Source organism: Juglans regia, chromosome 12, assembly GCF_001411555.2.
Source record: "Juglans regia cultivar Chandler chromosome 12, Walnut 2.0, whole genome shotgun sequence".
Taxonomy (NCBI): domain Eukaryota; kingdom Viridiplantae; phylum Streptophyta; class Magnoliopsida; order Fagales; family Juglandaceae; genus Juglans; species Juglans regia.
The window spans coordinates 11,066,106-11,081,388 of NC_049912.1; the positions used below are offsets into that span (position 1 = coordinate 11,066,106).

General features: G+C 37.5%; 1 protein-coding gene across 4 annotated transcripts in view; it reads left to right on the top strand.

Moving 5' to 3' along the window:
- LOC109021240 overlaps positions 1–14,564 on the top strand; it is a 36,108-nt gene extending 21,544 nt beyond the window's left edge. For 2 of the 4 annotated variants that reach the window (XM_019003840.2, XM_019003848.2), the window contains exons 15-20: positions 9,519–9,567; positions 9,781–9,851; positions 10,921–11,040; positions 12,347–12,432; positions 13,775–13,820; positions 14,261–14,564. In XM_019003840.2, coding sequence (XP_018859385.1) covers positions 9,519–9,567; positions 9,781–9,851; positions 10,921–11,040; positions 12,347–12,432; positions 13,775–13,820; positions 14,261–14,293 — 405 coding nt within the window. In that variant the 3' untranslated portion in view covers positions 14,294–14,564. The remainder of the gene's footprint in view (positions 1–9,518; positions 9,568–9,780; positions 9,852–10,920; positions 11,041–12,346; positions 12,433–13,774; positions 13,821–14,260) is intronic. The other 2 variants (XM_019003853.2, XM_019003865.2) reach the window with 2 other exon arrangements.
- The last annotated feature ends 719 nt before the right edge of the window (positions 14,565–15,283 follow it).

Genomic DNA, 15,283 nt, shown 5'->3' on the forward strand with positions numbered 1-15,283 from the left:
TCTCGAAACACCCAGTGCCGAGATACCACCGTTTCTGCCTCTCCTTACCTCCGTCTCACCCAGTGTCGAGATACCACCCCTCGGTCTCTCCCGAAACACCCAGTGCCGAGATACCCAGAGACAATAGGTGCGGGAAAAAAAAAAGAGAGAGAGAGAGCAATACAGACCTCGCCGAACCACCAGACCTGAGGCAGATCTCGCCGAAACCACCAGACCTGAGGCAGACTTTGCCGAAACCACTAGACCTGAGGCAGACGTCTACTTCTCCCTCGTTTTCTCCTCTCGACCCCCAGTGCAGAGTGCCAGAGATAACCAAAAACCAGGTGCCAGCAAACGAAGCTAGCCGACTGCGCACAGCTATCAACATGAGCAAATGGGAGTTTTACTATCTCTTTCTTTGGTTTTACACTATCGGTTTGTTTTGAAAATATATTAATTGTTTCTATGTGATGCTATTACCATAGTGAACTTAGCCAAACCCGCATTTGCTACGGTCAGATTTATTCAACACTTGGATTTTGTTTACTTCCTATTTCTTGTGTTCCCATTCTCACTTCCATAGCCGGAACCTTTACTTTTCATCTTTGCATTCATTGTCCTTCCAAAAAAAATATATATATATACATATCAGCATTGCTATGTGATTGGATTTGTTCGATTAGCATTTGACTATTGCTTTGTTATTTTAAACATCAGCATTATTTGTTTGCCGTATTTTGGATTTACTTAATCCAAAAAAAAAAAAAAAAGAAGACTTATTATTATTTGGCTCAGTTGATATTTTCATAACTTGCACTTATTGTTTATTGATCTCTTCATTGCATCTCATTTAGCTAGTGTTGCATTGCATGCAGTTGCGTAGTGGTCGTCTTGTCAGTCTGAGTACCTCTACCATGGACCCTTCCCAATTTGAGACCCTCACTCGACAATTAGCTCAACTAGCCAATAACCAGTAACATGTACAAACTCAATTAGCGGCTGTCCAAACCGAGATGGCTGCTACTCGTGAGGAAAACAGAGACCTAGTTGCTAGGTTGAATAATTTTGAGGGACTCCCTCATTCGTCTGACGACTCTGAAGTGTCCCAAAATAGACGCGATCGTCGTCGACGAGGTGATCGACAACATGTCAGACATGATCGTGGGGGTAGGGATTATGGTCGTGAGTGAGGACGAGACTATTACCGTCAGGGTACTCAGTCTCCTACTCGTCATGAAGAGTGCTTATTTAGAAACATCAAGTTAGATGCCCCTACTTTTGATGGTTGTTTAGATCCTCAATTTTTACTCAATGGATTAAGGATATGGATCGTTTCTTTACTTGGTATGGGGTTCCTGAGGATCGAAGAGTTGAATTCGCCAGCTTGAAATTAATTGGCACTGCCCAACTCTTTTGGGAAAGTGTAGAGGATCTTCTTGAAAGGCGTCATGCGCTTCCTGTTGGGAGTTGGGAAGAAATGAAACGCCGTCTTCAAGAGAAGTACTTGCCCCAATCTTATAAGGGTAATTTATTGGACCAATGGAATGCCCTCACACAGGGCAATCGGCCAGTGACTGAGTACGTTACTCAATTCGATGAGTTACGAATGAGATGTCATGTAGTTGAGGATGAGGCCATGACCTTGAGTAGGTTTAGACAAGGCCTAAAAGATGATCTTAAGGGCGAGCTTGTCCTTCGGGGTGTCACTACTCTTGACCACGCTTATTCTTTAGTCCGAGATTATGAGTCGATTACCAGGACTCCGTATGGAAAGCGTGGTGACAACCGCCCGTCCATCACCCCAGCATCCACTTTTTCCCCTAAGTCTCTTCTAGGGCCTCCCCCATCTAATATTCCTCCTGTACTGGAAAATAAGGGTAAAGGTCCTGAAATTCCTAGGACTTCCTCTCGCTTGCAGTGCTTCAACTGTAAGGGTTTTGGCCATATTGCCTCCAATTGTCCTAGTCGAGCTTTGGTCATTGAAGAACATGAGGGTGTTGTTGATAAGCCATTAGAAGATCAAGTCTATGAGCCTAAGCTTGAAGAGTTTGGTGATTTGGGTGATGATGAAGATACCTTCTTAGGTTGCATTCGGACCCTCCCTGTGGGTCTAGGTTCTATGCCCTTTGTTCCCGACACACTCCGATTAAGTGTTGTTCGTTGTACCCTTATCCAGCCCAAAGATACTAATGATTGGCGTCGTCATGCCATTTTCCATACTTATATCAAAATCAATGATAAGGGTTGTAAAATCATTGTGGATAGTGGTAGTTGCATTAATGCGGTTTCTGTGTCTATTGTGTCACGTCTTGGGTTGAAGCCAGTTCTTCACCCTCAGTCGTATAGTGTCTCTTGGGTCGATACTTATTCCATAGCTATAAAAGAGCGTTGTTTGGTGCCCATCCAGTTCCTAGAGTATAAGGATCATATATGGTGTGATGTCATTCCTATGGATGTCGGTCATATCATTCTTGGTCGACCTTGGTTGTTCGACTTGGATGTAACCATCCATGGTCGATCCAATTCATGTTCCTTTGTGTTTAATGGGAAGAAGATTCACCTTAATCCGTTACCTCCAAAACCTATTGGTTCACAGCAAGCAAAGAAAATTGTGGAACGAAAAGAGCTAAATATCATTAGCCCTACGGAGTGTGAGCATACACATGTGGGTAACTCTATTGTGTTTGTTGTGGTTGTTATGGAGGTCCCGTTGGAGTCTCCAATAGTGGCCCTTGCTCAGACGGGTGATCAAACTGAAGTTGTTAACCGCAGTCCTGGCAATTTTAGAAGATGTTTGGTCCAGGACAATCTTCGGGATTGGGTTTTGATCCTCCCTACCACTCACTTTGCATGTAACATTTCTGTGAATCGGTCTTTAGGCATGGGTCCCTTTGAAGTTGTTCATGGTTATAAACCTAGGAAGCTTTTAGATCCTATTCTCATGTTCCTACATGCTAGTGTGTCTGCATCAGTTAAGACATTTGTACAACATTTTCATGATTCGCATATTGAGATCAATAAACAACATGAAGCCAGTAATGCATCATATAAACTTCGAGTTGATTTGCGTATTGAGGATTATGTTGTGATCCGAATTAGATTGAAACGGTGTCCACCTGGATCCGTTCCAAAATTGCAAGCATGTAGTGCTGGTCCTTTTAAAATTTTAAAGCATGTTGATCAAAATGCCTATGTTATTGATCTTCCATCACATTTTGGTTGCCACTCTACTTTCAATGTTGAGGACTTAGTTGCTTACAAAGGCCATTTCAATTCCTCCAATGATCTATTTCTACCTCCATTTGTGAACCTTGACCTTGACCTTGACCTTGACCATTTCGTTATTCCTACTCTAATACCATCTATCAAAGCACACAAAGATAAAATTGATGCTATTTTAGATGAACAGATGGTATTGACCAATGATGGAGAGGTTCAGCGTTTCCTTGTTCGCTGGGTAGATCCCAGAGAGACACTTCAGCAGCTTGATTCAGATTTATTGGAGCTCTATCAGAGTCAGCCAGATCTTCTCCTGCCCGGATCACCGTCCACCCGTTCCGAGAGAGTTGATGGGGATACCAGATTCAGGCCTCCTCTCATTCGTGTTTATGGACGTCGGAAGAAGCTTGCTCAACCACTTAGCTTATGGTTGGGTGATTGATTGCAGCCTTATTGTGTTTTGTTCACTCGACGGAGTCGAGTTTTTTTTTTCCCACCCCGGGAGAGTTGATGAGGACATATTTTTATGACTGTTATTTTGGTTATTTTTACTTATGTTTTCTTTATTTTAATGGGCTTGGGCTTTAGCCCATAACCTTTTTAAGGTTTACTTGGGTTTTGTTATTTTCCTATTTAAATACTTGTAATGAAATACTGAATGTTAGTTGTTGAAGAATTAAGAATTGTGCGCTTGTGCAGCCGCCTCCTTCCTATCTCCATTTCTCTTGCTTTCGTCTTCTTCTCTTCTCCTTTTGGTTCTTCTTCTCTTCTCTTTCTGGTTCTTTCTTCTCTATTTGCTATTATTCTACTTCTATTTCTATTCTCATTTCTATCCTACATCAGTTTAATACTATTGAGTCCATGAATTTTGATGGAGACACATCTATAGACCAAGCTAAGATATAAGGATCATGTGGCTGGATATTTTTAACATTTGCTGTCGGAACCTCATGCATGGAGGCCTACTTTAGATGGACTAGCTTTCGAATCTATTGACCATAGTAGTATGGATTGGTTGGAGAGACCATTTGAAGAGGAAGAGGTTCAGCTAATGATCAGAAAAATGAACAAAGATAAAGCTTCGGAACCTGATGGTTTTACTATGGCATTTTTTCAGATTTGTTGGGAGGTGGTAAGGGAGGATGTCATGTTGGTTTTTCAGGAATTTTACAATTTTGGCAAATTTGAGAAGAGCTTGAATGCTACTTTTATTGCACTAATCCCTAAAAAGCCGGGTGCAATAGAGGTACAAGATTTTAGGCCTATCAGCTTAGTGGGCAGCATATACAAGATGCTTTTCAAAGTCCTTGCTAATAGGATGAGCACGGTTATGGACAAGATTATCTCTACGTCTCAAAATGCTTTCATGAGAGGGAGACAAATCTTGGATTCGGTCCTTTTAGCAAATGAAGTCGGGAGAACCAGGCATCCTATGCAAATTAGATATGGAGAAGGCCTATGATCATGTTAATTGGGACTTTTTGCTTTATATATTGAATAGATGTGGGTTTGGGGAAAGATGGAGGAAGTGGATGAAGCATTGTGTGTCAACGGCCCGTTTCTTGGCATTGGTTAATGGTGACCCTATGGGTTTCTTTAATAGTTTGAGGGATCTAAGACAAGGGGATCCATTGTTACCCCTTTTATTTGTTCTAGTCATGGAGGCGCTAAGTAGAACGGTGTCGGCTACGGTAGCAGGGAGATTTTTCTCAGGATTTTTAGCGGGAGCTAATAATTATGGGTCCATCATTGCTGTTTTGTTTGAGGATGACACATTGCTGTTTTGTGAGGCAAGTGTTGGACATGTACAATCCTTGAAGGCTATCATACTTTGTTTTGAAGCGGTATCAAGGTTGAAGATTAATCTTGCTAAGACGGAGATGATTGCGGTGGGTGAGGTAAGTAACATTAGGGGGTTGGCGAATATATTGGGATGTGTGGTTTCTTCGTTGCCATTGAGGTATCTCGGTCTTCCATTGGGGGCTTCTTTTAAGGCTAAAACAATTTGGGAGGAGGTGGTGGAGAAAATAGAGCGTAGGTTGGCTGGGTGGAAAAGATTGTATTTAACTAGAGGGGGCGGATCACTCTTATAAAGATCACTTTATCCAACCTTCCCACATACTACTTGTCTTTCTTTCCTCTCCCTGCTAGCATTGCAAATAGGATTGAGAAATTTCATCGCGACTTCCTTTGGGGTGGAATAGGAGACGAGTTTAAATTTCACTTAGTGGGGTGGGATAAGGTGTGTACTCCTTTGAGAGATGGAGGATTGAGAGTTCGCAACATGAAGGCTTTTAATAAGGCTCTATTAGGAAAATGGTTGTGGCGATATAATAATGAGATGGGTGCTTTGTGGAAAGGGGTGATCGATATGAAGTATGGAAGTACACCGGGGGGTGGTGTTCTAGAGAGGGGAGGGGGCATACGTGTGGGATTATGGAAGTATATACAGAAAGGATGGTGCTCCTTTGTTCGTCATACTCGGCTGCGTTTGGGGAATGGCAATAAGATTAGTTTTTGGTATGATGTGTGGGTGGGAGACACAGCGTTGAAGGACTTATCCCACTATTTTCAGAATTGCACGGGTCAAAGAAGCTATAGTGGCTGACTTGCGGGCTTTAACTCATGGCACACAAGAATGGAACATTAGCCTTAATCGAGATGCACATGATTGGGAAGTGGCGGAGCTGATGGAGTTTCTTAATCTGATGTATAATGCTGCTATTGCTGCCACAAATGAAGATGAGATGGAATGGAGACCCTCTAGGAAAGGGATTTTTTCGGTACGCTCCTTCTATGAAGCATCTACCATGCAACATCGACAGAATTTCCTTAGAAGAACATTTGGAGAAGTAAAGCACCTACAAAGGTTGCTTTCTTTGTCTAGACAGCAGCTTTAGGGAAGATTTTGACTGTGGATAATCTTAGAAGACGTGGTTTTATTATCACATACTGGTGCTGTATGTATAGAAATAGTGGTGAATTGGTGGACCATCTACTCTTCCATTGCGAGTTTGCAAGAGAAATCTGGAATTATTTCTTCAGTAGAATGGGAATGGCATGGGTAATGCTGGGAAGGGTGGTGAAACTTCTAGCAAGTTAGAGAGGGATTACTGGGACATCACAGATAGCAGCTGTGTGGAAGATGGCTCCTTTATGTATTCTTTGGTGCATTTGGTGTGAAAGAAATGATAGACACTTTGAGGATCATGAACTCTCCTTGGAAGAGTTTAGGAGTTTTATGTAGAAGACTTTATTTATGTGGGCCATTGCTTTAGAGTTGAATGGTCTCAACTTCCATGATTTTCTTGTAACTGTTTTTAGTTCCTAAATAGGTGTATGCACATGTATACTTCCAGTGTACCTGGGCTATGCCTACTTTTGATAAATAAAATATCTTATTATTTATCAAAAAAAAAAAAAAACCAAGAGACAACTTGAATAATGAGATATTGACTATTGAGTGGACATGAATGTGTATGTTTTACTAGAAAATTGGCAGTATGAAGTACTAGGTGACCCTAGGTTTGAAAACCAAGGCAAAGATGGTGGAGGCATGAAAGCTAGCGGCCTCGAGTGACATGAGTAAACCTAAGAGGGAATTGTAGAAGGTGGTCACATGGTTATATAGAAAGAGTGAGACTAGTTAGTAGAATGAATAATGATGATGGTATAAGATGCCGCTCACAAGAGAATAGATATCCGAAAATAGGTTGTAGACTCAAAAAGGTGATATCAACTTTGTTGAAGTAGTGTCGAAGGATGGGATTGTAATAACATTCTCCTTTGAGTCCAAGAATAGCCAAGAAACACAATTCTAGTAGCAATTGATCAAGTTTATCAAAACCGTAATCAAGGTTGTGAACATAACAAATGCAACGAAAGATATTTGGCGGATAGAAAATGAAGGAGAGAGAGAAAATAAGACCAAGTGAGAAGAGGGATTCAGTTAATAAGGTGACAAGTAAGTAGGTAGGATCATGTCGCCTCAAAACCATTTGGGAAGATGCATGTGAATTAAAAGAGCTTGAGTCACATTAAATAAATGACAATTGTGTGTCCAGCCATTGTTTTGTTGTGGGGTTGAGTATCTGTGATTTGATGGACATGCCTTTTATTACCTACTTGGCAAATGAAGTAGACTCATATTTTTGGCATTGTTCGAACTTAAATCCTTTGCATCTAAATTGGGTTTGAATTTTCTTACCAAGAAAATGGAATATGGAAAAAAAGCTCAGATGATGTCTTATAAGATACAACTATTGCAGAATGATCATTGAAAAAGTTATAAATAATGAAATTTATTTGCTCCAATAGTGATTGACCCCATATGTTTAGATGAATCATTTCAAAAGGGCTCAAAGCACGACTATCCGCTGGAAGTAATAGAAGACATAAGATGGTGTTTAACAAATTGACATGCTTCACAAAGTAGAGGACACATTTCCTAGATTCAACATCTGGCATATCAAATGCTTCAATATCCAGGAAACAAGATGGCCAAGACACAATGTCACTAAAAGGGCAATGATGATAAAGATGTGTGAGCTTGAAGGTCATGGGCTTGAAGTCAAGTACCCTTATATCGATATTAATGGTATTGAGTTCCTAACAAACACGTAAAGAGGGATATTAGAAAAGTTTATTCGGGTTATTATGATCTTTTTGTGAACAAATTTTGTTATAAGGGTACTTTGGTCATTTGGTTGGTTTTTTCAATCTGTATACCAAAGGTGTGAGATAGGCCACATAAAATTCTTCTGGCTCTTTCTCTTTATGGTTATCCATTCAAAATCTACAATATGTTATCAGAGCTTAGGGTTTAGGGTTCATCCTTCTCTATAATCTTCTTGTTTGATCTTTCTTCCTATTCTTTTTTATTATTTTTCCTCTCTCTCTCCCACTTTTTTGTTCTTGATCGTGGAGTACCAGAATCGAGCTTCTCAATGTCATCCTTGATGTGATATTTTTGTCATCTCTGCCTTCAATTCCGTCATCATTGGTGGTGTTGTCGTCAACAGAAAAACCAAAACTTTGGCCTCCTTTTTTAAGCATTACTTAATTTTGGGTGTTTACTTGTGCTTATATGAGCTTTCTGTGGTTGATGGGTGTTCTTTGTGATAGTCAAACTGCTTTACATATTGCATCTAACCCAGTTTTTCGTGGAAAGGCTAAGCATATGGAAGTTTTTCATCATTTTGTTTGAGATAAGATACTACTTAGTGGAGATATATATCTACGCCATTCGTGAAGCTTGGAGACTAGTTAGCTGATATGTTTGCAAAATGTTTTTATTGTGATCTTTTAGAGTTCATTTGTTCCGAGCTAGTTTAAATGTTATATAAGCTCCAACTTGAGAGGAGTGTTTAAAGAGTTTGTTAGGATTAGAAGGATTTGTTAGTAGGTGTGAAGAGACTATATAAGATTTTCTAACCTCCTTTTTCTCTCTTTGTTTTCCATGCAAACTCTGCAGCAAGGGGGTAAAAATTCACCAAACATTGTAGGGTTTTAAAAATTTACAGATAAAAAAACAAAGAAAATGATAAAGGTACAACTATTTTACAACTCTTTCAAATGGAGGGTATTTATGTAAAATTGAAATTTTTTATAACAAAGTGGCACAATTATAATGATTGGTTGTAAAATAGCTGTAAAAGAGTGTAGATGTATCATTTTTCAAAAAACAAAATAAATGAAAAGCTCGGAAAATATAAAACAAGTGAAAGGACATGGAGTCGCTGAGTTTGGTAAATCCCATGACTGTAATTTTAGAAAGGGGATCATTGGTAAGGAAACACTTCTTAGAGTTCATATAGAATGTAACTAGGCAAGGTATTAGACAAACCAATCATATGTTCATTGGCTTCTGAAATGATCATCCATAGATTTTGGGCAGTTGAGATGAGGCATGCAGAATTGGAGGTGGCCTGTATGTAAGTTAAAAACTGAATATATCATCCCTTGCTATGGTGCTCGGATCTGAATTTTGAGGATGGCCAGAGCTACAATATGGGGAGGCGTTATCCTGAGGGATAGATAGCTTATGCATACCAACCATACTTGCCCTTGTTTTAGTGAAGTAAAGGAAGGAAATGAAGAAGAAAAAAAAGTTTGAGGTGTGAAAAACAGTCTAATAACATTGCTCTGATACCAGGCAGATCGATTTTAGGTCTTAGAGATGGGGTTGAGAGAGAAGAAATCAAAAGCTGAATGTAGTGGGTAGATGCAAAATCACACACTATCACTAGTGTAATATTTTACCAGCACAGTTAATATAATGCTACCTTCTTAACATCTTCAAATTTGTTTACTGTTATCAGGGGGATCTGGTGAAGCTTTTTGCAAATGATCAGAACAAAATAAAATGTGGTAAGTTTATTGCACTAAATTGGGAATAATTTCACTAAGAGATCATTCAAACAAAGATCCTTGAACTAAGAATTTCGAGACTTCATGCAACAGAGCAGTTATATCTTCTTGTTGATATTTTTTCGTTATATGCTTTTGAACAACCCCATCCCTCTTGTCCCTGCCAAAAGCAAAATTATATTATTTGCAGATTTCTGATGAGCAACATTTTAGACCCAGAAATGCAGTCGGAGATTGACACACATATTGCCAGAGGACAAGCAGCGTTTAGTGTTCTATTGCTGGTAGGTCTGCTTCAGGTTTAACAGTTATTTTTTAGAGGAATGCTATGTAGCAGCCATTAATAAGTATACTCATGAGGGTATAATCGTCAATTGTTTGTTTAGTATATATATAGTGGAACATTGATGAATAAACACAAGCTTAAACAACTTGTTTTTCCCTCTTGTTTGTGTTCTCTCTAACTTTTACAACAGAATGGATTCAAGATAAGATTGGATTCTGTTCATGGGTATTGTATTGAAAAAATTAGAAGTTCGAAACAATTGAAACTCTTAGTTATTTGAAGCTTTGTGCTTTATATATTCTCTTCCCTAAGTTGCATTTTACAGTTTAAGGTATGTTTTTAGGCAAAATGTTGCACACCAAGTCTTAGAATCTCAGTTAGTAGCAAAATATTGTAAATTAACACCATATGTTTTTTGGGAGTTTATCATCCTGCTCATGGTATGGAACTTCTGGGGGTTGTACACACTTCATTGAGATTGTTGGGGGCTAAACCTTTTAATGTTTATTCATGTCAATGAACCTCTTCTATACATGAGGCTATATCTCTCTCATTGTTCTGGGAATATTCATGATGATTTTCAAGCAACCTGAAATTTTTTCACTTGTATTTGCAGTAAGATATGTGAAAATTATGGGGGTTGTACATGTTTCTTAGGGATTGCAGGCAACCCCTATCTCTACCTCATCCTTCAGGGAAAATTCATGATACTTTTATAGAATGAAAATGTTGTTTGTGAGGGGGGAGGGAGAATATCTTACTGCATAAATATTTAAGGGAAAAATAACGTGCTCTGAGATTATTTTCAATGATCAACACATGGCTGAACGGAGTGGGTTTCCATCCTTCTGGGTGCCAACTTCCAAGCTCCTCTCTACATTCTTTCTAGGCTTTTTAATGCCTTCATTTTGGCTAGGAGCGAATATCTGTAATGCCAAATTGGTCATAATGATAAATGGTTCCATTTTCAGCCATCAACTTCTGTGCAACAAGATTACAGTCTTAAAATTGTGTTCCTATTTATGGCCTTACATATCACGTGACACTTTTTGAATCATATTTTGTAGATGGATACTTCTGAGAATTGGGAACCAACAACTCTATCATTGAGACGATCAAGCTATCAAATTAAGATCAATAGCACAGAAGCTGTGGTGATTGCAGAGAAGTTTTCGAAGGATCTGTCGGTATGTTCTTTACTTTATTAATATGTCCTCATTACATTTTAGTTGCTGTCATTGTTTGGTACAATTTAGTTGCTGTCATTGTTTGGTACAAGGTATATTTTAAGCATGCAGTAATGATAGTATGTAATATTAAATCCATTTCCCAACGTTCAATTTTATCAAGTGCGGTTCTGAAAGATTCTTTTGAAGTCAGTATTATAGTTTTCCTTTTGGATAAATTTAGTATTTAAGCTGTGTTGAACTTCAAAATTTCATATCATTTTCACTTTTATAAATCATTACAATAATATTATTGTATGCTGCAAATAAAATCTGCTAGGACCTGCAGTTAGTTAATAATGCTATGGGGCTTTGTCAATTGTGAGACAAAGAAGTGGCAAGAAGCAGGGGAAAGAACCAATGAGATAGAATGAAAGAAAGAAGAAGAAGAATCAAGAGAAAAAGGAGTCTGCCTTAATGTACTAAACTAAAATCATGTCTTTTGTTATGAAACCTGAACTGGGTTGCGTTGGGTTGGGTTTAATGATCTGGGGCGGGCATATTACATAGAATGCATATAACTAATCAATCAGTTCGGTCTGAACCAAGTCACCCGGATCAACGACCAAATCGATATCTTCAGTTATTAACATTATGGCCGCTGTAACCGATCGATTCCTATAAGGACCTGGCCAATTCCAGCCAGTTCCGGCCACTTCTAGCTGTTCTGGTCGGTTCTGGTTTCATTTGTATACTCCCAAGAAACCTGAAAAAGGCTTCTAATTATAAATCAAAATGAGTAATTTAATTAAATATAATATCTTTCGTTTAATTTTTCATGACGGGGGAACCACTCTAGGGCAGAGCCCTAAGGACTCACCCATGGAACCTAAATCCCCGGGGAGACTAGCACAGCAACCCACCACCAAGGCCTCCCATTTAAATCGCAGTTGGATCCTAGGGGGAATCGAACCGGTGACATAGGGTTCATGCACACAAGTTCGCCCTTACACACTTGGGCTACTCATGTGTGGGTTCTTTCATTTAATTATTTAACTTAAAACATACATTTTGTAATTTTCATTTAGTAATAACACATTTTTTCATGAGTAGTTATCATTCAATAATAATATTTTTTTTTATCTGTCATACAGTAATAATATAATGATATAGTTAATGACGTGGCTGAATAAAGCTCCATGCTGAGAGAATTATATATATATATATATATATATGTACACAGAGAGAGACGTTTTAAAATTATTTGAGGAGATGTTTCTTTATTGGCTAGAAGACACTGCAATCACTTCCTATTTATTTGTTGCAGATAAAAATTCCTAGTGGGCTTTCAACTCAATTTGTTTTGACATGTTCTGATGGATCTTCTCGTCCTTTTAGTACATACAGTGTTCGGTAATTCATCAATTTTAAGCTTGGAATTGTTTTTTCATTCATATTTATGTCCATATATTTTCTATCGTGAAATATATTAGTTAATTTATGGAGCATATTTCTTGAGGCTCACTAATCATATGCCTCTATTCATGTCATTAGTTCCAATGCTACAAAAATCTAAGTATTGGCACGATCAATTTGCCTCTATTTTAGTACAGTGAAGTCATCAGCATTGGCATGATCAATTTGCTGAATAAAAAAACGGATTTTAAAAAAAAAATGGTTAACTTTCCCCATAAATTACTGATGTGCTTTAACTTGACATTCTCATAAGGGAGTAGAGTTGAACAAAAGTACATCCAAAACTTAATTGAAGCAAAGGTTTTGTATTTGATATGGTTACTCAACCTAACTATCAAAATGTGTCACATGTTACAGCCGTTTATTTCCCTGAAACAAGAAAGTATTTATAATATAAAGGATAACAGCATTTACTAAAAGAATTCATATTAATAGGGTTTCACTTCTTTACAAGGAAGCACAGGCAGTTATCAGAAGCAAGTTTCCCTTGCTCTTATTGTACACCATATCTTTGTGATTTTAAACTTAGATGCTTGTGTAAAAGGATTTTCTATTTTGTTATATGTGGGGACCATCGTTGATAATTTTCCATTTTGAAAAGATTGCAGCATGATTGCATGAATAAGACTTAAAAGAGCACTCGTGTCTAAAATGAAGATTTTTCCAAATAAATTTTCTTTGCAATTTCTTTATTCCTCGTTGTCTATAACAAGGACGTTATATATGCGATACCCCATATTGAGTTATAAGGATCGGTGATGTATGAAATCATGTATTGCTTGAATGAAAAATTCTTGCTATTTGGAACGCCTCGAGGGAGCAGTCCAGAATGATACAATCGGAGCCTCTAAATGATAAGGGTAGGTGGTGTATAGGATCTCACATTATTTGGGAATAAGAAGTTCTTTCTCTTTATAATGGTTCCAATAGGGCTCCAATTATATCATTGACTAGTCCTTTTGGAGTATAGACTCAAACCTGTCTTGGGTCATGGTTCCAATGGGGCTCTAATTATATCATTGACTAGTTTTTTAGAGTATAGACCCACATGTGGCTTGAGCATCCAAATAGCAAGTATTTCTCCATCCCAAGTAATGTGGGATCCCATACACTACCTCCCCTTATCACTGAATATGAGGTATCACAATATATCTTCTTTGCATGTCCTATAAATGACTCCCCACTTCCTAACCTCTTTTTAAAGATCCTTATGCCTTTGATAAGTTGTATTTTTAATTGTAATGATGTCTATTGTGATGCCATTCTATTTCTTTTGTAGAATGCGTGATACTCTTGTATTGACCATGAGAATGTTCCAGAGCAAGGTATTGTTTCAGGTTTAAATCTAAATAAATCTATGTGCTAAGATTTGTTAGACATTTCTGTGGGTGTAATTTAATTATTTTGAAGTAATTGATGCTTCCTTTATTATCCTTGTTGGATGGAACTATGATGCATAAATGTTATTTCTCATCAGTTTTTTTGCAGGGGAATAGTAATTTCTTAATTCCATGATCTCGACAGCTCTGATTATAGAAAAAGAATAATTTTATAAGGAAATCATACTGATAGTGCTTTTTTACAGTTTTATAAACTTCATGCAGTAGATGAATACAATTAAAAGCATAGATGTGATTTTGTTTGTCACGTATGGATTAGAAAATAATATTGCTTCCATATTCATTGCATTGACACAATTTGCTTTTATATGATTAACCATCAGTATCTGTGTCCTCAATATTTGAAACGTTTCTATTTTGAGCAGGCACTGGATGAAAAAAAGAAAGGAAGAGCCTAGAATCATGTGTTCTAAGTACATTGTTCATAGGAATTGTTTAAATTGATGAAAAGAAGAACAATAAATCCAAATAATGTGTCGTGACAAAAGAATGTCTTAGAGTTTTCTTATTTCCATTGTACTCTATAGATTCTGATTGAACTAAAAGTTGAATTATGAAGCAATGTATCAGTCAGCTTTCCGTATGGATCAACTTTGTGATTAATACTATGTGTCTATTCTCTTTGTATCAGTTAGTTTCTCTCCAGATAATTTGTATTGATGGTTTGAATTGCAATCTTTTGTTTTTATTTTGCTCTTTTTTTGGTATTAGACTACCATATCAATAGCCTACTTCCACATGTGATACAATGGGAAAGGTGGGGAGGGGGAAGGGATACTGCCAAGGATCTTAGGTTGCTTCTTATGCTGCAAAGCAATTTAGACAGTTCTGGCTTTAGCTTTTCCCTAGTCATTTGTTGTTGATTCCAAATAAGAAACCTGAAAGTTAGCCTGCTCGTCAAACAGCTCGAATAGGCTTACAATGTATTTGTAAGGACAGGCGTCTTGCGAGACCATATGACATCAATTATGCATTCCTTTATCAGGTGATGTTTTCGGAGTCCTATTGTCATTGGTATTAGAGATCTTGCCCAAACTCTAGAACTTAGGGTCTGATTGGCAACATAACTGTTTTCAAGTATTTTCAGATATTTACTTTCCAAACATCACTTACACAGAATATTTTTTAATTTCAAATCTTCAACTTTTTCATTTAATCATTACCTAATTATAAAAATCTTTCCAAACTCTCAAACAAAGCAAAAAAAAAATAATTTTATTTCTTTGAATTTTGAAAAAAAAAATTATATTCAAAATTTTTTTTAACTTCATAATATTTATATTCAATTTGTTTCTTTCATTTTTCAAAATTCAATAGGACATCTTAAATCAAATCATTTAATTATTATTCATGGATATTACAAGATCTCAATTAATAATCCTGAAACA